Source organism: Pristis pectinata, chromosome 12 (genome assembly GCF_009764475.1).
Source record: "Pristis pectinata isolate sPriPec2 chromosome 12, sPriPec2.1.pri, whole genome shotgun sequence".
Lineage (NCBI taxonomy): Eukaryota > Metazoa > Chordata > Chondrichthyes > Rhinopristiformes > Pristidae > Pristis > Pristis pectinata.
In genome coordinates, this window is record NC_067416.1 from 11,236,193 (window position 1) to 11,260,533 (window position 24,341).

General features: G+C 36.7%; 1 protein-coding gene across 4 annotated transcripts in view; it reads left to right on the forward strand.

Annotated features, from left to right (window-relative positions):
• shoc2 (SHOC2 leucine rich repeat scaffold protein) overlaps positions 1-24,069 on the forward strand; it is an 80,383-nt gene extending 56,314 nt beyond the window's left edge. For all 4 annotated transcript variants that reach the window (XM_052027561.1, XM_052027559.1, XM_052027562.1 and 1 more), the window contains 6 exons: positions 4,851-4,981; positions 7,857-8,045; positions 9,193-9,315; positions 11,248-11,385; positions 17,082-17,199; positions 19,629-24,069. In XM_052027561.1, the coding sequence (XP_051883521.1) occupies positions 4,851-4,981; positions 7,857-8,045; positions 9,193-9,315; positions 11,248-11,385; positions 17,082-17,199; positions 19,629-19,837 (908 nt within the window). In that variant the 3' untranslated portion in view covers positions 19,838-24,069. The remainder of the gene's footprint in view (positions 1-4,850; positions 4,982-7,856; positions 8,046-9,192; positions 9,316-11,247; positions 11,386-17,081; positions 17,200-19,628) is intronic.
• Positions 24,070-24,341: the final 272 nt, after the last annotated feature.

The following is a 24,341-nucleotide window of genomic DNA, read 5'->3' on the forward strand; positions in this document are numbered from 1 at the left end:
TGGTTGGTCTAGTATTATCAATGGTGCTCCTCCAGGATGCTGATAGTGTTGTAGAATATCAATGGAAGGCAGTTAGATGTCTTTTCTGGCGATGGTCATTATCTGGCACTTGGGTGATGTAAAGGTTACTGCCACTTATTGAACAATGTGTGCTGGTTGTCCTGATTGTTGTCTGTTGTGGACTATTGTTGTTTGAAATTGAGGGCAGAAAATTTTGGAAATATTCAGCAGATCAGGGACCATTTCTGAAGAGTGAAGCATTAACACTGGTTTGGGTTATGACTTTTCATCAGAACTAGGGAAAGTTAGAAAGGAGTGAGGAATGAAGAGATCAAAAAAGATAACTGTAATTGGATGGAAACCCAGAGAAATTATGACAGATGTTGCGGCTGAAAGGTGGTTGAAGGCTAGTTAATTGCAGCTGATCTACTCACTTCTGACCTCATGAGGGAAGTCATTGAAGCAGCTGAAGCATTTACAGCCATCCTTAGTCACTGCCCTGCAGAACTGTTGGTATGATGGGCCTTCAATCTCAACATTGAATGATTCCACTCTGGAGAATTTTCCCCTAATTCCTGTTTTCAGTGCCAAAAGTATTCCTTGATTGTGCACACGATCAACTGCTGCCTTGCTATTGATGGTAGTTACTCTTAGTTCACTTTTGAAATTCAGGTTTTCTGTTCTTGTTTGGACTTGAGCTGTCGTGAAGTCTCGTGCCATTTCTCTAAGAAATAAAAGCAGCATCAGTTTTCAGGTTATTGGTAAATGCTTGTTGATAGAGCTATCAATGATTTCCAATCACCGGGTGACGGTTGAGAGGAAACCGGTACTGAACTGAATTGGAGTTTTCCTGTGTTTGTGGATGGATCTTTCCACTTGGTTGGCTGTCTTTTTCAATGTAGCTGTATCAGAACAGCATGGTTAGCAGTGCAGCTAATCCAGCTGGGATGTTTTCAAGGCCTTGATCTTCGCTGTATCCAGTGTCCTCGATATCAAGTTGAGTGATTCACATTGAAGAATGGGTTCTGTGATTGTGGGGACCTTGTGCATTTCTGGCTGTAGATGGCTGTAAATGCTTCAACTTTGACTTTTGTACATGCAGACTAATCTCTGCCACCATGGAGGCCGGAGATGTTGATTCCTGTTGGTTGTTTAATTGTGCAACATCATTGAATGTGACTTGGGTTCTAGCTTGATTTAATTGGGAGGGTTATTGTCATAATCAAGTCCCCAAGCGTTTGCAACTTTGGCTCACTGGGCTAGTTATAACTTTGGCAGATCCAAATTGTCTAGATGGGTGTAGGGAGATCCATCTGGCTTTGCATTTTGGTACAACTGATTTGCTTGTTAGGTGATTTTAGAGTTGAGAGTCATGTCATTGTGAGAGTCTGGAGTCACACATGGGCTGCATTAGGCAAAAAGATGGCAGATTTCCTTTCCTAATGGGCATTGATGCACCAGGTAGATTATTTATGACAATTGAGTGACGTTATCACAAGTTTTTCCAGGTCTCAGATTGTTTAATTAAATTTGACTTCCTTAGCTGCTGTATTAGGATTTCAACTTGTAGCTCTGGATCAGTAATCCAAGCCAGTGGATTCTCATGTAAAAAAAAATTACCTCTATGCTACCATTTATACAGGGCATTTGTCATAATGACTCTAAATAAGTAGAATTTATCTGAATTAAGTTCCCTCTGTTGGATGCTCTACTGAATTCTTCACCAACAGCATTGGGGTGTGGCTTCCTCTGAACACCTGAGATGAGTTCACGGAAAGAAGGCATTATGAGTAAAAGTTTTATTTTTCTCAACTAAGTCCTGCATTATTTGTGACTGCAGTGTTTAATGACATGCTTAGATTAACAACAAGCATTTGTGTTGTGTAACAGGATGCTGGTGATCTCATTGTGCATCTCTGATTGGATGATATGTGCAACACCATTGGATCACCCAAAGCCAAAATCTAAATATTTATTTTGTGCATAAAAATGGCAAGGCATACCTTTCAGTTCCCTATATAATAACTCTGATCACTGACTTTCAGTGGTATACAAGTTGTTTCAAACATCAGGGTGATCAGTGCCTTGATTTATCACCTTATCTTGCAATGCAGCACTCCCTGATTTCTGTACTGGAATGTCAGTCTATATGTTGTGCTTAAGTGACTGGTGAAATTTGGTCAGTAGCTTTGTGGTTAAATTGGTGGATTAGCAGCTAGAGATTTGGACACAAGTTCCAGATCCAGCAGCTGGGGAAATTAAGTTCAAATAATTAGAATTAAGGAAAAGATTTGCCTCAATAACAGCAATCATGAAACTTCTGGATTCTCATAAAAATCCATCTGGTTTACTTGCATTCTTGAGTGAAGGTCTACATTGACTACACAAGATCCAGCGATTATAGTTGACTCTTAACTGGCTCCTTGGTTCAGGGCAGATGGGGATGGAGATTAAATGCTTTGCATTGAAAAGTGTCATACCACACAAAAAAATAATCAGGTAATAATGCTAATCAGCCGAGCACCAACTAAAGCTAGCTTATAGGTGGCCCATTTATCCTTGATTTGAAGTCACTGGATTGTTCCTCTTTTTCCACTGTAGTTTTATCCCTTAAGACCAACTTGTTGACATTTGAAATGCAGCAATTTGAGCAGCATCTGTAGGAAGAGTAATAGAGTTAATGTTTCAGGTCAAAGATCCTCCTTCAAGCCGTAACGATGAAGGGTCTTTGACCTGGGATGTTAATTCAGCTTTGCTTTCCAAAGATGCTGCCTGACCTGCTGATGGTTTCCAGCATTTTCTGTTTTCATTTCAGATTTCCAGCCTATGCAGCTTCTTGATTTTTCACTTGCTGGCATTCAAACTCGGGCAAGCCCAGCTTCCAATCGTGGTTTGGAAAGAAAAGTCTTTTTTAACAGCAATTTTAAATATCACGTAAACAGGAAATGGTCAAATGTACTCTTTGACAGATAACCAAAACTTGATTTTTAGATGATAACTCCACAAACTAAGCATTTCCTTTGTCAGTACTTGGGGCTGCACAGTATGAAATGAAAATTAAAAAAAAAGCTGCAATTGTTGGAAATCTGAAGTAAAACAAAATAAGCACAGTGCTAAAACTTTTACATTCTTGCATGTATATTTTAATACCATGACATACTGTAACTGTCATTATAGGTTGGTATTCTATCATTTTTTTCGCTACAATAAATAGTATTTTCATGGATACTCAACATATTCTTTCAAAGTCTCTTAACATTTTATTATCAGTAAATTTCTGTTCTGTGCCAAGTAACAAACTTGAAATAAGTCGTAATCATAATAACTGGCTTTAGGATTGTCCTGTCATCAGTTAGGTATGAAACTGCTTCTGTTCCTGACCCATCTGATAATCTGCTAAAGCGTTAGTGCTTGGAACTCGAATATTGACAAAAAAAAATTGAAGGGGATACAATTTTCACTTAATTTTTAAAAATCTTCAGTAGTTTGGTCCTTTACTATTAAAAGCTTAATTTATTCTTGCCTCGAGTAATAAATATACTCACTCTCTTGAGTATATGTATTTTTTTTAATGGATATCGATGTGTCCGGCTGAAGGGTTTCTACCTGAAACATTTCCCTTCATAGATGCTGCCTGACCTGCTGAGTGCCTCCAGTGCTTTGTGTATTGCCCCATACTGGCGTACACTGGTATCTTGCTTAGTACTCTGGATGCATTCCCAGGGATGAAATTGCTGATGGGTACAGTAGTAAAGGAGTCATTATAGAATTATATGCAGAGAGGTGGATTACTGATGGTGCTGCTGTGTTAGAAACCTTGCAAGAATCCCTGCCATCTGTACTGGGAACCTGACACAAACCCCTGCTGTCTCTGGAGCTGTGCCATGAACCTGATGCAGATCCCTGTCCTTTCAGCTGACACTTCCTCTGCAATGAATTGCTCGTGGTTCAGTGAACGGACAGAAGCTGCTGCCTCTCCCTATTCCTTTGGCTCCACAATTCTCCCCAGCCCAGCGGTTTCATTGTGGTAACAAGCTCAATGGCCAGCAACCATTGTAGAAAAATCTCCGGGCTGATGCAATGCTTCCGAAAGGAAGCAATGAGCGAGATCATAGGATACAGGAGATGATGCTGAGAGACCCCAGCAATGCCTGCATTCACCATGCTGGCTGGAGTACAGCGCTAAGTTTTATTTCTTGCTAACAAGCTGCACCACTTGCTCTGGCCTGCGCAACGTCAACCCTTGCAGACGGCCTCTCCGTACTGAGTTGTGGGCACTTTATTACTGCATGAGAGCCAGTGGGGAGGGTGGGGATTTGCCCAGGGTAAGGTGCAGCAGGGTGCAACAAAGGAGAGGACGGGGCTTCACACAGGTTCCAGGTACAGGAGCCTGCAGCAGCAAGGGCAGGGATTCGTGCCAGGTTCCAGGCACAGTAAAGGGGAAAGCAGAGATTTGTCTCATTCCAGGTACAGTGGTGCGCAGCAATGTGTGGAGGATATGGATTCATACCAGGTTTCTAGCAAAGCAGTGTGCAGAATGAGTGAATGTCTTTTTTAGGTACATAACTCTTGAGTGTTCAGACTCCAGGACCAAAAACTCTACAGCGAGATCTGTGTTCTGCCAGATAGTGGGTACTAACGTATTTTAAAGTTGAAAATAACTTACAATAAGTACTACTGTGAACCTCTTCTGAATTGACATGATTATTGTAACAAAGTTCAAGTTGGTATTGTGATAGTGTAATTTGAATTTAGTACATTTTAATTTTTTTTAAAGGTGCAATATATGCTAAAATGTTTTCCCACAGAGATAGTAATAGCATTTTCAATATTCAACCTTCTGCTGACAGGTAATCTGTCCAGTCTGAGTCGTTTGGGGCTGAGGTACAACAGGTTGTCGGCTGTACCCAGATCACTGGCAAGGTGTAGTGAATTGGATGAGCTTAACCTAGAGAACAATAATATCTCAACATTACCTGAGGTAAGAGATTGATTAAAATAGTTTAAAAGCTTCTATGACTTACTGAAAATTATTAGCAGCTTTTCAAATATTGAAAAAAGCACTGCATATCTTTCTTTTGTTGCTTGACTGGCTTTCTACCATTAGAGCACAAGTCACTAAAATCTGAAGTTCTAAGAGAATTTGAATATACAGTGGGGAAAGATTTGAAGCCCTCATGGGAGATAAAAATTGAGCAGGAATCAAACCAGATTTGATTGATAATTGTCTGTTTTTATGAATCTTCTTGCATAAATACTAATAGAAATGAATGATCAAGGTTGGAGATGTATCTAGTACCTGAGCTGAAGTTGTGGGTTTATTTTGGGCAGAACACATTGCAATATGAAGTACAGATCAGGTCTGTTAGAAGACTAAATTTTGGATATGCAACTTTCCAGATAAGCAAAAGATATTGCAGTTGAAAGAGAATTAAAAAAAAACAGTAAATGTTTCACTCTAGGGATGGGTGGGGGAAAGCAAAAAAATAATTGCCTCTGGCTATCCTTCCAGAAGGAACATGTGGAAATTGATGTTTGGATTCTCCTGGTTAGATCTTCAAGAATGAAAGTGTATACAGTGTCATAAAGAGTGACACATGAGTGGCTAAAAGGCCCAATCCACAATTATTTTTTCCCAAAGTATTGAGAGTTGGCTAAGTTGTACTCTCGGATTTAGCTGAAACTGTCAAACATTTGGATCTCTTTTAAAACACAAACAATTCTTGAGACATTCAGAAAAGATGTATTTTTTCAAAAAAAACTTTACATTTCTAGAAATATTTAAATTTCCAAGTTCTAACTTCAATTACATATTTAAATTTCTGAAACAATTAAACAATCAAACTTTAACTGGCTTGTGACCAGTTCAATAATGCCTTGATCTTGAATAAGTTTTACAAACAAAAGTCATGAGAAAAAAACAATCTTAATGCTTTAACTTTTTCTTTATAAATACCAAGCCAATTAAGGACTTCAAAAATAACCTTTGAAAGATTTGAGTACTTTTAAACTAATTTACCTAAGAGTTTTCAAAATTGCCAAACTCTTCCTGCGGCTCTTGCGGCCATTTCCTTGCAGTCAGTTCAGAGAGCTTGCGTTCACTTGGCCCTGTTGCAGAATTCTCCAGTGAATGCAACTTTCAAATGTAAGTCATTTAGCTGAATACCCCTTCCTTTTTGGAACTCAGTGTCAGAGTGCAGCTTGCTCCCAGTAGCATCCTCTGCTCTTCTCCATTCACATGCGCGTGCTCAGAAATTGTACTATCATTATTTGGTGAAATTCAGGCCCTAATGTGGAGCAGGGTAGATCTTGAATTCTCTAAATTCAATTAAAAATTCACAGATCATATCCTGTCTTTTAAAAAAAATTGTCTCCCACTAATGGTGTATTTCCAGTTGTAATTGAAAATTTTTAATCAAGTTTTTAAGAAACAATACTATTAGCTTTTTACTAGTTATATGGATATATGAAAATTAAGTGAAGTTTATAATTTACAAATTGTGTTACGAGTGGAAATGCAAAGTCTTAATGTGCAACTTAATTGGTTACCTTTATAATGCTGGCTACTGAATAGCACTTCTTTCATAAAAAAAACATTGTTTCTTGAGCCATACACAGCAGTGAACGCAACAATTGCTATCAAAACAATAAGTAAGTAGACTCTCTGGTTTAACATTGCAACAACTCGGTCCCAATCTGAAACTGCATTAAATTTGTGGTTTTTGTTTTGCAAAATATACAGCTATCCTTTGGGTTAAATGGTTCTCAATCTAAACCTAAAAGCACAGGTAAAATAAACTGTCTTGGAATCATAGAACCATACAGCACAGAAATGGGCCATTCTGCCCACCTCCATGCCATTTGCCTGCAGTAGGCACATTTCCCTTTCCTAGAAAAATTCCTGTCCAAGTGCTTTTTAAATGTTGTAATTGTATCTGCTTCTACCATCTCCTCAGGCAGCTTGTTCCAAGTAACTATTCTCCTCCGTGTGGAAAATCTTACTCAGATCTCCTTTAAATTTGTCCCCTCCCACCTTAAACCCATGCCCGCTAGTTCTAGACTCCCCTGCCCTGGGAAAGATGCTAACTATCTATTCTATCTATACCCCTAATAATTTTACAGATTTCCATAAGGTCACTGCTCAGCCTCCTATTTTCCGGTGAGAATAAACCCAGCCTATCCCCAATCTCTCCTTATAACTACAGCCTTCCATTCTGGTAAAATCTTGGTGAATCTTCTATGCTCTCTGCCCCAGTTGTCACTGCAAAGCTTTCCTATATATTTTGTCTAAAATTAGGCTGGTAAACCTAATAACATTTAATATTTTTTTTAAACTTAAAAGAAAATTAACTGGAAGCTGGCTCTGCAGATGGTTACTGTGGTCTCGAGTCTGATGCTTTTACAACAAAGCAAAGGAGATAACTTTGTTTTTTCAGTTCTCGTTTTGTAAACTTCAAGCTTTATCCTGCAGGAAGACTCAGCAATACTTGTACCTGACTTAGGTGTGCTCTTGACACACAATTTTGCATGGTATGGAAAATATTTGTAACATTAATTCCCATGAGCTGATCTCTTGTGTTAATTGATTAAGTAGTGTCAATTCTATGAACTTAACTCTTTGCAGTTACAGACAGCTTGCGGGCTGCCCCCAGAACACTCGACGCAAAAAGATGCATTTCACTGTGTTTCGATATACGGGTGACTAATAAAGATATCTTATTTTAAGTAATTTAAAAGTTTATTTTCTTTTGAAGGATTGTAAATGGTTAATTCTCTGTGAATATTTGATATGTCCATATAGATATAAGCATTTAAAAAATGACTTGGAGGATTAAAGTGTTCCCTCTCCATCACAGGGTCTTCTTTCAAGTCTTGCAAACTTGACCAGTTTAACATTAGCAAGGAACTGCTTCCAGTCATATCCAGTTGGTGGACCCTTGCAGTTTTCTACTATCTACTCTCTCAACATGGAACATAACCGCATCAATAAAATACCTTTTGGAATCTTCTCCAGAGCTAAAGTGTTGAGTAAGCTGAATATGAAGGTAGGTTTAATGTTACAGGATGAAGTTTAATGTTACAGGATGAAGCTCAAACAATTTCTACCTCTGGATTCTGACAGAATTTATAAAATTTAAGATTACAATCCAATTTAAGCTGGGAAATATTGCCCAGTACTTTGATTTAGATAACTTTCAGTCGCAATGCTATATTTATATTGAGGATTCCCTTATATGCAGGGTTACTGCTGTTCACAACAGATCATTTAAACAAGAGTTTCGATATTACCAAAGTAGTTTCACTTGTTAAAAATAGAATTTTGAAGTTTACTGACTTCAGAACTTTAGAAATAAGCTGGAGCATACAATATATCGCATGCTTGTTGAAAATTGGCTGCCACCCAGCCTGGTGCTAATTCTTTGACAACCATTTATAGTTCAGCATTTTTTTTAGGACATGGAGTTCTCACTGTAATGTTTGAGATTTTGTGCTCTGACTCTTAAATTTGCCTGAAGCAAATTTCCCTTTTGCCATTGTTTTACCATTTTAATTGAATACCTTGCACACTAATTTTAGGGATTATGATGTGGCTTATTCACATAAATTAAGGTAATTCATTTATCATTAAGATGGTTTATACTAATTGATGCACACAAAGTTGATAGTCAAACTGCATATTATCATTTTTGCCAGCAGGTAAGTTAGTTTTCTGTGTAATTATGGAAGGATGTACTTTAGGTGTTAAAGCAGTTTTTTCTGCCCTTCATTGTTCCATTTATGCATTTTGCATTTGATTTATTTCACAGTTAAATAATTGGCAGGAAGCTTGTTTGGTACTACTGATAGTTATGTCTGGAATTGAATTGAAATACAGCTATGTTGCAAGAAATCTATCTGCCTCTAAACTTTTTAAATTGTGTTCTAATATTTTCCAATCCTGGAGTACAGATGCTGCTTAAGGCATTTATTAAATATTAGAGTAATTGTTTTTCTACTTTTGCCTAATTTTTAAATGGTGCACTCAATCAAATTTGTAGTTTATGGAAAAAGTGCTCAATTTTTAACCATTAATTGCAGAAAGGAATAAATGGGCTTACAGATTTCAGATCTAAAACAACTATGCTACTAACTTAAGAAGTCGACCATTTTTGTTTCTTTCTGGATGTATAACCTATTTTCTAATCACTGTAGGACAATCAGCTAACTTCACTTCCATTGGACTTTGGAACCTGGATAAGTATGGTAGAACTGAACCTTGCCACTAACCAACTCGCAAAGATTCCAGAAGATGTTTCGGGACTGGTTTCTCTGGAGGTAAGAAAAATGACCGCACAACACTGTTAATTTTCTAAAGGATTCAGTTGCAAAAGCTTGCATACCAGTTTATTCATTTTGCACACCCATTGAAGCTGTAGAAATAGTGATGGGGTATATTACTGGAGAGCTACAGACACGTGTGTTTTAATTGTCATGATTATTGCTTTCGGACTGTAGACAAAGACTGCTTTTAATGCCATGTAATAAAAACAGGGCTATTTATCTTGTAACAAATCATCATCCTATGTCCTCTTTGCCTCCTATGTTTGACCTATCCCTCCCCTCCATCTGTTGCATTATCTTAAATTGTTATTTTTGTCACATTTGTACTATACATTTTTGGAACGGAGAGAGATCACAGTTAACGCATTATTAACCCGGAATTGAATTATTCATTGTAGTTCCAAAGTCAAGCTGACTGTAGGATAACATGGGATCAATTCACCTACCATAAAGCAGGCAGTGACAAACAAGTTGTGGGAAGTGCTGGAGAACCTTTTTCTTCAATCAGGCTAATCAGTCCTCACTAGAATGATCTTTGACCAGATTTGTTTACCTGACACTAACAAGATCTTTACAGCTTAATAAATATTACAGTAATAAATATCTCTACAAGCTAGCATTTAACGTGAAGACCCAAGGTGTTTGTCATATTTTGTGACGATTGATTTTGCATCACAAAGAAATTTGGAACTGTGATATACTGAAGGGTTGAATATAGAAAGAAAAGAATTTTTGTGATACTTTTAAAGCTTTCAAACCAGCCTAGAGGCTTATACACTAGGAAGTTTTAAAAATTCCTCAACCAATCGCATTAGCATATCGATGGATTCTTTTTGTGTAAGGAGGACTTTAGACAACAGTTGTGTGTGTGTGTACAGTACGTGTATATAGTGTTTTAAGTAATCAACTTGGATTCAGATGGTTCATGGCATTAAAAGTACAAAAAAACTGATTTTTTTTTTAAGTGTGGGGGGGGGGGGCAGCATTATGAAATTAAATCTTAAGTACACCTAAACATGTTATTTGTGGAATTTAGCAAATATTGAGCCACTATTTCAATTTTTTAAAAGAAGTTTAAACATGGGGTTAATTTTAGTTTTTTTTTTGCATCTATCTGATTCCTTTGGTAACAGCATCTTTAAAATCTTTTTGCAGTTGAGATAAAAAAGGATCATTTGATGAATTGGGCATGGGTTGAGAATTTGACATTGAGCCAGCATGAAGGGAAGTGGACTGAACTGTGAAATTCACAGCCCAGTTTGGTTTCCATACTCACTAGCAAACCATGACTTCCCTCTACATGAACATATGAATTTAGTGTTCAACCCTTTAGTATATCTCAGTTCCAAAATCCTTTTAATAATGGGAATTTGAATATTTAAAAATGTGCAAAGACTTTGGGTCTTCTTGCTAAATGCCAGCTTGTGGAGATGTTTACTACTTTTATATTTTTTGATTTTTTTTCTTTTGTAAGAGCACTGATTAGAGTGGAAGATAAAAGCATAAAAACATGAATGGAACACATTATTTGGAAGAAAACTGCTATGGCAACTCCCTTCCCAACTCTCTTTAATCCTTATAGTTCAAATCCTTAAGTTTGTTTTTATTACAAATGGTTCTCGATCATCAAACCTATGATTCTAGTTCTGTTGCTGTGTTCTGCCATTGTCTCTACTAGATCCAGTCCTTGCATTCTAACACAGCTTTCATTTCTCGTTGCATTGTTACTTCTATCCTAATCAATCTTCTTTTCCCCTGGAAATTAGCTTTACTTTGTGCAGATTTGAATCTGCCAAACTGCGTTTATCCTTTGACATGTAGGTTCATCAAGCTTCAGTGTGGTTTTAATAACCAAAGAGGTGAATCATGAAATATTTATTGGTAAAAATTCAAATGAATTTACTAACCTACTGGTTTATTATCTAGGTTCTTATCTTATCAAATAACCTTCTTCGAAAATTGCCTCATGGCATTGGACACTTAAGAAAACTGCGAGAGTTGGACTTGGAAGAAAATAAACTTGAATCTCTTCCAAATGAAATTGCTTACCTTAAGGATCTGCAAGTAAGTGATTTGTATTTGATCTAAGCCAAAATAAACTAGGCTGGGCTGTCTTCCTTCAATATTTTGTCTATATTGTACTTTCAAGTTGTAATAAAATGTAAACTCTACCTTCAGTTTTCTTCATGCCTTTTGTCCTTGTAAAGTTACAGATGGGAACCAGTGATGTTTCTTTAAAAATAAAATGCAAACACGTAACTGCCTAATTGGTCTGGCAAGCCATGTTAAGGTTTACTTTCCCTTGGTTCTTCTATTGTTGCTTTTGCTGTAGTTGATAGAGGTTTCCAGATGTACATCACCCCATCTTGTGTGCACGCATGCACACACACGTACCTCTCCCACTGCCAAATGTCTGTTTTACCTCATCCTATCTGGAGTGCATTGGTAATGATATTTCTACTGTAGCTCTTAGCTACAATTTGGAGTGAATAATTAAAGCATTTCTACATTTGCAAAGTATGATTCAGTAGGTCTAACGTGAAAGTAAATTGAGAGTAGATTTGATGAACCCAAAGAAAATTCAACCAGCTGAAATTTTAAGATTAAAAGTATAATGCGACCCGTGGTCAGTCTGCCACCTTTATGCCATTCTTCATGTGAAATTAGAAATTTTTTTACTTTGTTTCCTGTTAATACTTGTGTTCTAAGATGAACTATATACAAATCAAATATTAAGGCAGTTGACACGCATTAAAATTATTGCTAATTCAAAAACATTTCAATGAATTTATTAAGTGGTTTAAGGTTTTAAAAAAATGTGTAAGGGGGGAAACTGTCTCATTGTAACAATTAATGTTATGTTGCTATCTCTAATAAAAGCATCTTCTATAAAGTGCTAAAAATATCATAGAAAACCCTTAGTGATAGCTGGATTCTATCGTGTGGATCACCTCATCTGTTGTCGGGATGAGTTGGGTTGGTAAGACCTGAGACTCATGAGAATATATATTTTTAAAAAATGTCAATTCAAAGCTGAGTTTCTAATCTAAATGTTTACTCAAAGTGAACTGTTTGAAGTTGCAGTCGTTTGAAGTATATTAAGAGAATACAGGCCAGTGGTTGCTATGCAGGGCATATTGGAGAAAAAATGCCACAAACTCTTGACGCTGAAATGTCCTTTCTTCTTTGACTTCTTTTTATTTAAATGTTCCGGACAGTGTAAGGAAATCCTTGATCAAATGAGTTGAAACCTTAAATTAGTAAACCTCTTTTATCCTCATGAGGATTCTGATGAAAGTTTGCATTGCATTTAGAAGCTCCATCTTATCTGCTATAAATTGTGATGACATCCAAGAAATAGTTTGTTATAATGCAGTTCAGTAACACAAGGAATAGGATGACCCATTGAAACAAGACACATTATCTTATTATCAAGTAGCAGGATTTGGGTCATTTGAGCTTTGTCCCAGCACTTTAAACTTGTGATTGTTACGAAAACATTATTTATTAAGCAGAACCTCAACTTTTATGATTTGGAACTCATGCCTATTTGCCTGAAATAAATGAAATAGTGTGCCATAAGGCTAATTCTTTTACAGCAGGATTTGATCTTGGTGACAAACTGCATGAGACATGGATGCAGGAGGCCAACTTCCGTACGTAACCGGATCTCTGTTGGGCCAGCCATGTTCACATACCTGACACCACACTCCCAAAATAGACGCACACTTTCTGTAACAGAGTTCTGAGTAGATACCAGGAAGACAGGAAAAGATGTTCCCAAGGCTTCCTTGAAGATTCCCACTGAGTCCTTGACGGAGGACTGTTCAAGAATGCACTGAAATCCTTGAGGCCATATGTCAGGAGCACCCAGAGGCTCAGGGTGAATGGTTTTAAAAAAAAAGCATACCATGCGAACTGCCCTTTCTTTCTTCCCCCCAGACACCACCTGCCTCATCTATGGTGAAATTTGTGGGTGCCACTTTGGCTTATCAGTCACTTTATATAAAAAAAAAGAATTTTTTAAAATTTACACCAGTGTATTTTTTTTATTAAAAGGTAACTGAAACACAGATAATTAGAAACATTGAAGCAAAACAATCTTAAAAATAAAAGCATTTCTTTTCCTCGTAATGCATCTCCCTAGAATTCCTGGTGAATTGGTCAGTAAGTGAGGGACTATCGTGGTCGACAGCTTGTGTGGAAATCTCGTTATAATGGATGTTTAAATGATGAAACAACTGGCCATTCTAGTCAAAACTGCTGGAAATGCCTTTGAGATCTGCCCATTGTTCATGAATCTTTTTGGTTTAAGAGGAATAATTAAACTTCTATTGTAGTGGATTGAACAATGTTTGATAATTTAGTTCCAAAGCTGTCAAAATACAACAACTTGTAGACAGGTGATTTTCAAGAAAAAAGTAATTATAATGACAGGAATTCTGAGACATTAGTGAATAAGATGTAATGGGGAATTTATATAAAATGTACTCTGTTCTTTTAGATTCCACATTATAGGAAGGATGTGAGGCAATAATATAACATTAGAGTGCTGCCTGGTATGAAGAAATTTAAACAGAAAATACACTCTTTAAAAACTGATGCTGATTTTGTTTGAGCAAAGGAGATTAAGTGCTGATTTGATCTTGTTCTTTTTTGAAAAAATACTGAGTAGACATAACCAGACAATTTCAGTGGTTGAGATGTGTCAAATGAGGCCATCTAGATTTTAAAAAAACGTAATACTTGTGCTTTTTTTCATGATCATATAACATTGAAAAATGCAGTACAGCTAATAAAGTATTTTGAAGTGTAGTCACAATACACATGAAGTGGCTAATATGCGAGTTAGCACAATGCTACCAGAAATGACAAACCAGGTTATCTGTTTTAGTGGTGTTGCTTCCTCCAACCAGGATGTAGGAAAACTTCCATTCATACTCAACGAGCTGTATGGGATAGTTTACATCAGCATCAAAGGGCAGAAACTTTAATGTGACCAAAGTACTATCTTTGACTGTGCAGTACACCCTAAATACTGAAGTACCTGACCACACCATATACTTAAGCCTCTGAATTTGGATTTGAACCCACAGCTGCCTTGCTCAAGTGCCAGTGTTACCACTAAGCTGCCAAATAAAGAAGAGGTTTAAGATGAAAAGCAGAAGAAACTTGTTAGTCCATGGTTGCCGTGTTTTGGAATGTACTTACCAGAGTTGATTGCCTACATTTAAAAATAGGTTAGTCAGATCACTATAATAAGGAGAAATGGTGAAATGTGACTATATAGCATTAGACTGCTTTTGTGGTGGTTAATACCAACACTGGCACAGTGGTTTGGGTAGTCTGTTTCTGTTGTAATTTGTGAAATCCTGTGGCAATCAGCAAAGCTAAAAGACCTTGTTGTGACAATATTATATATTGTTTTCATTTGCAGCATAAAGGCAATAGAATTTCCTCTAAACCAAATGTCTCAAAGTTAAATAATACTAACGAAAATGTTTTTTATACATGTCGCTCTCTTATCACCAGAATTTTGCACAAAATCAGGTTCCGTATTCCTTGCAATGTTCTAGTTTCTGACCTCAAACAAAACCCTGCACTATTGCTCAAGTAATGCAAGGCTTTTTCAAAACTTGTGACACATCATTTTGGTTTGACTTTTTTCCCCTAAAGAATTGTGTCAAAGTGCAGTGTGGTTAAATGTACAATCATATAGAAACACAGCAGTATGTTTGCATGTACCCAGCCTGCACAGCTCATTTTGGAAGGTAGCAAATATTTCAGATTTTCAAATTATTCCTAAAATTACAGAAATTTACAGTGCAGGAGGCTTTCTTTGAGCTCAGTGTTTCAATGCCAGTCCAATAGAAGCTGGTTAGAATAATCCCGTTTTCCATCTTTTAGTCCTTTTCCTTGTAGTTGCACTTATTAAATGTAAGCACTTCTCCTTTCACTGTCCTTTTCAAGTAGTGAGGTTTGTCTTTTTAGAAAGAATTTTTTTCTTTTTACCAATTTTATTTTACTACCTATCTTTTCAATTACTTTAAGCCACTTACTGACTCCTCTGCTTAAGTCGTATTAACATGATCCCAGCTTTACAAAGTTAGTCTCCTTGATGAAATTTCTTCTGTTCCAAAGTAGATGGCCTCCATCTTTCCAGTAGCTAAAATACTTCAACCTCGTAAATCTCCTCTCTACTCTTTCGAAAGCTACCATATTTTTTTCTGTAATGTGCTGATCAGAATTGTAGTCTTAAGTATGGTGTAACTAGTGTAATTTGCTGTTTTAGCACGACCTTCCTGCTGTTGTATTCTGTGCCTTGGCCAGGATGGGAGAGTAACTTGTGTGCAACTGTAATCAGTTTTATCTGTCCTGCTATCTTCAGCAATCTGTCCATATGCACTGCAAGATTCACCATTTCCTTTACACTTCTTAACATCCTACTGTTTATTAGGTATTCCCTTGCTTTGTTTGCCCTTTCTTAATACAGATTGTCAAGACTGAATTCTCTTTCCACCTGCCTGATCAGTACCTACTGCAATCTGCATTCTCCAGCTTGCTTTCTCTCTTTCAGCCAAACAAGCAAGTTTTGTATTGTCTGCAAACTATTAATCATGACTGCTATAATTAAAAGTCTAATTCGGCAATATATGCCAGGAAAAGCAAGGCAAAGTGGGTAGTCTTGAAGTCAAACTCTGTAGTAAGTGGTCCTTCAGTCACTACCATTTCAACTGATCATTACCTGTTGGTTCCACCAGAGAATCAGTTTGATCTGATTTGCCATTTTCCCTTCTGATCTATCAGACAGGTGGGATCTTGCTAAAACCTTTATTTACTGTCCTTGTTGTCTTTACTTGATACCCTTTTTTCCTTTAGTTTAAAGAAGTCCACATATTTGGACATGAACTTCCTGAAACAAATCCAAGCTTGCTGTACTTGATTGATCTATGGCTTTCTAAATGTGTCCCTCAGAATTTTTTAGCTATTGATTGGCTGACTGGGTTGTAATTCAGTTCATTCTTTTTTTTATTTTAAAAAAAAAGCTACCAGCGTTCCAGTTCTGCAGCATGATTAGTTTAGCTCTAAAGGGTTGGAAAATACTTTTGTGAGCTGTACAAATCGACTGATTATTTGTTTAGACCTTTCAACTAGCTTTCAAACCATTTTGCAGAAAACTGTGACTGTTCTGAAATTGTGTTTTGTTGTTTAGGCATTGGGCAAGTAGATTTTGTGTTAAAATGTTTGGAAATGTTTGTTCTGTGCTGATTATTTGTTTTCAAAATTAATTCATTCATTTGGGCTTTAATCTCATCCTAAGGTAGGATGTTCATTAATATCTGTTAATTAATATTCAGACCCCAGTAGAGCTGATCAGTCTCCATTGTGCGTGTAGTATTTCAGTTCAACTCCCAGCTCACTACATGAAGCTTTACAGCTTTTATTTTCAGTCCCAACTTGTATTTGGCAATATTTTCTGTAAAAGGTTGATATCACTTAAGTTTGAATTTCATTTAAAATCTTATGGTGCTGTGATTTTAGCACAAGCTTGACTTATTTTAACTTTGGCCTTTTCCATTCGTGCTTGCATCACAACCAATTATAATCTGTGAATGGAAATCAATGTTGACAAGAGGCAGAATATCCTTTTTCCTGGAGAAGTTTTTCCTTGGTGTAATTGCTGTTCCTGATGTATCTGACCTGAGTGTTAATTTTTGCTTCGTGCATGCTTAAAACCAGATTTTTCTTTCCCTTTTTAGAAACTGGTCTTAACCAACAATCAGCTGACTACGCTTCCTAGAGGAATTGGTCACCTAACCAGTCTGACTCACCTTGGCCTGGGAGAGAACTTGCTAACTCACTTACCTGAAGAGATCGGTAAGTTGGAAACCAATGGTGCACAATCTTGAACCCTAAGTTAGCATGTAGAAATATTATAATCATAATGCCTTTATTTTAAATGTTGGCTTGTTAAAGTGAGAAATCTTTGCTGTTACAGAATAGATTTTTCATTACAGATCATTTCAGTCAGCATCTGGCAGTGTTGAGTATTATACAGCACGATATATCCTCAATTCTACCCCAAAAAGACTTGTGTTAGAGCAACACGTTCTGAGGATGACTTCTTATTTCCTTTATATTCATGTCACTTCCCTCCTTTGCCTCTGATCTTCTTTCTGCTTGGGACTCTGCTGCACCTCACTGTCTAATCCAGAGGAAGGGGCATGGAGTACCATCTCTGCAGCCAGCAGACTGCTTTTCCCTAGCTGTGTTTTGGGCTCTGGGAGCCCAGAATCAATGCTACAGCAATTGCACCCTCCTCAGGAGTCTCACACAAGCCTATAGCAAGTCAGAATTTACCACATGAAGGCAGTCTGCCCCATCCAGCCACACGTCTGTCTGTGCAAGCTGCTGGTTGCAGATGTTATCAGCATTCACTTTTGGTTAAAAACTGTATGTAGGTGAAAGATTGGATTTTGTTAACCCAATTTTTTGTTGCCTTTCCTGACATTTTTGTAAACATGCACAGGATTACTAAACAAGTTTGCGTTAAGTACTGATTTTGCCTAAACTGGATATTTTAAATAGAACATTGGACAGTACAGGACCAGGCCCTTCAGTCTAACATGTATGCACCAACCATGATGCCAATCTAAACTCATCCCATCTGCCTGCACATGGTTCATATCCCTCTGTTCACTACCTATTCATGTCTGTCTAAATGCCTCTTAAACCTTGCTATCATATCTGCTTTTACCACTTCCCCTGTCAGTGCATTCCAGATACCTCCCACTCTGTTTCAAAAAAAAACTTGCCTTGTAAATCTCCTTTAAAGCTTCCCCCTTTCACCTTAAACCTATGCCCTCAACTATTTGACATTTCTTCTCGGGAAAATGACCTTGACCATCTACCTTATCTATGCCTTTCATAATTTTATATACTTCTGTCAGATGACTCCTCAGGCTCTGACCCTCTAGAGAAAACCATCCAAGTTTGTCCAACCTCTCCCTATAGCTAATACTTTCCAATTGGACAATATCCTGGTGAACCCTTTCTATACCTCTCCAAAGCCTTCACATCTTTCTTGTAGCATGGCAGCCAGAACTGCATACAGTGCTCCAAGTGTGGCCTAACTAAAGTCTTATACAGATGCAACATGACTTGCCAACTTTTATACCTAACTGATGAAGGCAAGCATACCGTATACCTTCTTTACCACATTATCTACTTGTGTTGCCACTTTCAGGGAGTTATGGACTTGCACCCCAAGATCCCCCTGTACATTAATGCTACCAAGGGTCCTGCCATTGACTTAATACTTTCCTCTTGCATTTGACCTCCCAAGTTTCATCACCTCACACTTGTCCAATTAAACTCCATTTGCTTTTCTCCTCCCAAATTTCCAACTGATCTATATCCAGCTGTATCCTTTGACGACAACCTTCACTTTTCACAACATCAACAATTTTTGTGTCATGTGCAAACTTGCTAATCAGACCATCAATATATATTACAAATAACAGAGGTCTCAACACTGATTCTTGCAGAACACCACTGGTCAGAGTCTAGTCAGAAAAACACCTTTCTTCTGTGACCAAGCCAATTTGGATCCAATTTACCAACTCGCTGTAGATCCCACGTGACTTAATCAGCCTACCATGAGGGACCTTGTCAAATGCTTTACTGAAGTCCATGTAGATAACCTCCACAGCCTTGCCCTTACTGATCATCTTCGTCACTTCCTCAAAATAAAAACCTAAATCAAATTTGTGAGACAGGATTTCACCTACACAAAGCCATGCGGACTATCCATAATAAGTCCATACTTTTCCAAATGTGAGTAAATCTTATCCCTAAGAAACTTCAATAATTTCTCTATCACTGATGCAAGGCTCTCTGGCATAGATGAGCCATTTTTACATTAAATTTGTCAATGCTCATCGTTAATCAAAACCATGTGATAAATGGAAAACATTAAAAACTTACTGTTATGTACTTTAATTTTTTCTGAATTGAATTTGTGTTTATGGCAATCTACTCCCTTTAACTTGCTAACATAAAGCTTTACTTTTTGTTATTGCCACTTATCCCTTCATGCACAGTGTCAAAGTGTAGCTTAACTTTGAATTTGCTGCTAACAAGTGTTCTGACCCTGAAATGAGTGGTAAAGAACTAAAGTTTGGTTATTTTTCTCCCTTGAAGTTTGACTGTTGTGCAAATAATGCAAATTGTTTCCAAATCTGTGCAATAAGTTGCACATCCAGCACAAGAGTTTCTATTAATTTAAACTCATGGATATTTTACAGGTACACTGGAAAATCTGGAGGAATTGTATTTAAACGATAATCCTAACCTGCACAGCCTTCCCTTTGAGCTGGCACTCTGCAGCAAGTTGTCCATCATGAGCATTGAGAACTGCCCACTCAGCCATCTTCCAGCACAGATTGTAGCTGGTGGTCCGTCCTTCATCATCCAGTTCCTGAAGATGCAGGGCCCTTATCGTGCCATGGTTTGACTGAATCAAAATGTTGCATACACTGTACAAAATATAAATTGCATTACTGTCATTATATATAAAGCAATTTTACTAAGACTGCAGTATGTGTTTCTGGTAATAGAGGAATTGTAGCCATTTAGAATTTTTTAAAAACCTGTAAAGAATTACAGTGCTGGACTGAGGTTTCATGTGATAAGTACCATTCTTTTTTTGTGAGTGGGGGGTGGGAATGGATCTTGCAAAATCATAAGCATGATTTTATGTAGTATGCATTGAAGGTATTACTTTGTGTATTTAATACGCAATGTAATATTTCTTTGCAATTAACACTCAAAATGGCAGGCATAGGACCTGGGGAATTCTCCTCTGAATATGTAGGTGCCAATTACATTCTTATTTTATCTTGCAACTTTGATTTCTGCCACTAGATAGTAAATCATGGTCATTATTGCAAAAGCCTATAAATGCTTCAGGCCTGCCATTTTCCTTCGTGTCCCAGTCTAATTCTGTGATTGAAAGTTAAGTCATGAAGTTTTAGGGTGGAAGGGAAGATTTAGAAAAGAGAGAAAAGGTGTTTTCTTTTTGTTTTAAAAAAAAGGGAAGAAAAATGCAAGGTAAGCTAGGAGCATAAGTTTGAGAGTGTACAAAAGACAAGCATATACAAAAGCCAATGGTGGAAGAACAATTAAACCAAAGAGAGACAAAAAATGCAAATTAGGGCAATGCGGAGAAAGTTTAAAAAATCTCCTCCCCACGCAAATGTTTTGTATATTTGAAAAAGACTACTTAAATGATTTTTCCGGGAGTAAAATATTGTCCTTATAAATAATTTCTGTATATTCTTGATCAGTTCCATCATAGTCTCTAAGATTTGCCACTTGATTTGAGCAATGGTGTGATGCTGACAGGCAATATTTGTATAATACAGATACACTGGTCGTACACTGCATTGCTTCATAGTTTGCCTGTACTGTAGTCTATGTAGTATACACAGGAATATGGCTTTTAAAGTTTGTTTCCCATTATTTCATTATCTTCTCCCATTGATGTGCAAAGAGGAGCTTAAGAGCAAATCAAAGGGATACTCCCAGACTCAGCTCATGTTTTCCTAAGTGATCCATGGGAAGGACTCGCATAATGTAACTTTTCTCCCATGTACAATCTGAAACATTTTGGACCATGGATGAATAAAAAATGTTTTCAGTTTCCCGAATCCTGTGACAAAATCACCTTATTCCCCATACCTTCACATTTTTCAAACAGTGATCAGTGTCAAATCTGTTTAGGCAATCCAAGGTTCAGTATTTTTTTTACCCATCCTTCATGTTGCATCTGCACATGAAGCTATGTATGGAGGGCTAATTTTCCTCATACTGTACATTTTTGCTGCTGCATGTATTTTTCCAAATTGTATGTATGGGCTGTTCGAGTCTAGGCAGTTTACTTTTAGTTTGTTAATGTGAATACAAGTGCAGTAAATCCATGAAAAATGTTGTTTTTAGGAACTATTCTATAAATGAAATGCACATAGTATTGATATAAACCAGTTATTCTGTTCAGTATTCATCTGAGGAATGTTCCCTAGTTGGACATGGCTAATTCAGTCTTTGTACAGACTATTGCCAGTTGCTTTTATGTGCTAGTGTGGTACATATCACTGCATGTTGTCAGCATCTTTTTGGTTACAGAAAGGCTTTTTCATCTGATTGCACTCCTCTCTCAAATAATACTGCATTTTTAAGGCTTAAATTTAACTAAAAATAGTGGAATTTTTTTCATTTCCCTTTGAAAAGTAGACAAAATTCGAGTTGCACTGAAATGAAACCACTTTTGTCTTCTCCAGCTGTACGGTGATGCTCATTAATAATAACTTGTCATTTGTCTACATTTTGCTGTTGTCTTGAGTGGTCCTGATCTGTTTGCTGGGGAATTCATGCTTTGAGCCTTGCACAAACCATTGTGAACTTATTCTGCACATCAATGTCATTTATGTTGTCATATCTCTTTCAAATGGTTTCAATTTCCTGCGAAATTTGCAAGATACAAAATGAAGTCTGTAAACCAAGGGATATGTTACGGTTATTCGACACTACAGCAATCGTAGAATAAGCTGTATGCTTGCTTGCAACCAAAATCACAACTTGGAAAACTAAACAAATGGTTGATTTGTTGAGAAAGTTATTTGGTAGTTATATACTGCCTGATTATCCCTGTGATCATCTGTAATCTGTAACTCCAACAAATCGTAAATTAGCAGCAACAAACCTAGAAGTTGCAAAAATGATATTAACACAGTATTCTTCAGGCTGACTGTGTACTTTGCTACCAGTTTAGCCTTTATTGACTGGTTATTTTGATGTCAGCCATTGCTCTCCAGCATGTATTGATTAGGTTGCATTGTGCAATCTGCTTTACAATGCAAACATCTTTTTTGTACTTTGAATGTGAGCAAGGCCATTTCTTGGTACCAAATCTTACCTTTGATCTGAAGTATTCTGCAAATCAAATCCTGGTGTTTAAGAGACATAAAAATATAAAGTTTCTGTGGTTAAAACATGTCAGCAAACATATAAAAAGCAAACACAAAAGCCAAGTGCTTTTAACTGTATTGGACAGTAAAACTTTAATTTGTGAATGTGGCTATTCCAGTGTATAAACTGTAAGGTGCTAATTATATTGATATATGGGACAACAAAATTAAGAGATCATGTGCTAAATGTCAATTTTATCTAAAATCTGCTGCGGTCCATTTGTAATAATGTCTCTGGTTTTCATTTTTCTCTTCAATGCTGTGTCTGGCCTGTCTGGCCTATCTTTGCCTTGCTATAGAGCATAATCTATTACACCGGTTAGCAGGTATGAAAAGAAAGTCCTTTGAATCTAAGTTTTTAAGTGAATTGTGAAATTTTTGTTCTTTTTCTTTAAATACACAATCACTCAAGGTTTTCAGCCTTAGTGAAGTTTTAAAATTGCAGTATTCACTTTATTGTTGTATTCACTGGTACTGTAAAGCAGAAATGGATAATATTCCCTTTTAATTTACAATTTGTCTACAGTTCAATTTTTTTACAAATCTAATTGTGGGATTCCAATGAAGAAGTGTATTGAGAAGCTGTGCAATCTGTAATCTCAATATTGTTACTGAACTGTTGACTGAAAGCTAAAGTGGTGGATTTTTTTTCATGCTTTATGCCATTACCTGATAGAGTTTTTAGAATTTTCTAAATTATGGTGCAAATGTATTCATGAATTCACACAGCTGCTTTATTGGATTAGTTGCAAAATTCATTTCGCTCGGATTTCAGGTTAGACTGATGAAATGCAGTCGAATTTGGTGAGTCATATCCAGCAATCTGAAAAGGTTAGATCTTTGCGATTTTTAGCAACTCAACATCACTTTGAATTGTTGCTGCCTTTTGAAGTAGCTGCTAACTTCTACAGCTTTATCACTTGGGCTCCTACTTAAAGCTGCATTTATATTTTCTAGACTACAACATTTGGAAATCTACTATTGAGAAGTCAAAGATCAGTAAATCAGACAATTCAAGATGCATTTTGAATTTAAGTGCAATTCATATAAAAAAAATTTTATACATGCATATCCCTGATGGCAGCAGATAACTTATTTTCAATTATACTGATGAAATTAATTTGGCTAACAATCAGTAAGTCTACAAAGAATATTTTTTTTTATTTTTTGCCTACCTTTTTTGGCAGGCCTTTTACCAGATAGCACAAAATATTTTTGTTTGGTGGTGCAATCAGACCATTAGATCCACTCACCAAAATAAAGAATGTACAAACTGGTTAACAAATATTTTTAAACCAATTGTCATTTATGTCTATATATATTTAAAAAAAATGCCTTTTTGTTTTGTTTTTATAAAAATCATTCAGTGTATCCGTGCATTCATTATAAATAGTAAATTTGTAAATGAGCTGTTGTTGAGTCTTTTGCAACTGTTGCATGACTTTTTAAAGGCTTAACAGTGTACAATTAACTTTGATCCATGGGTGTGGGGAAGGGGGGGTACTTTTGGCTGCTGTTTTGGAAGGAACGTTTACTTCCATTGTAACGTTTAAAGTAAGACCTTTTTAATATTTCTGTTCGGGTAAGAATATTAAGACAAGTTTCACAGGTGATAATTGTATATCTGATTTGCTATTTCATTTTGCACACAAGCAATTGACATTTAAATGTTGCCATTGTTTCTGGTGTAAACAATATTAAACTATTTACTGAAACTTCAGTTATTCTATTATGTGTTTAAGTGTTCTGAAAAATGGGAACCTTCTGAATATTTGAAATGCTGCACACTTTTGCCTAATTCTATAAATTCTTTCACATTTCTCAAAAAAAGTAGAGGGTTAATGTATTCTTCCCTAGCTCCTTCTCCTTAACAAAATATTGAAAACAGGCATTTTTATTCAAAGGCAGCAGCCAAGAAATTCTTTTCATGTTGCAGTGTTTTGTGCACTCTGCAAAGGAATTTAATTAAGGCTGAACATGACCCTAAAAATC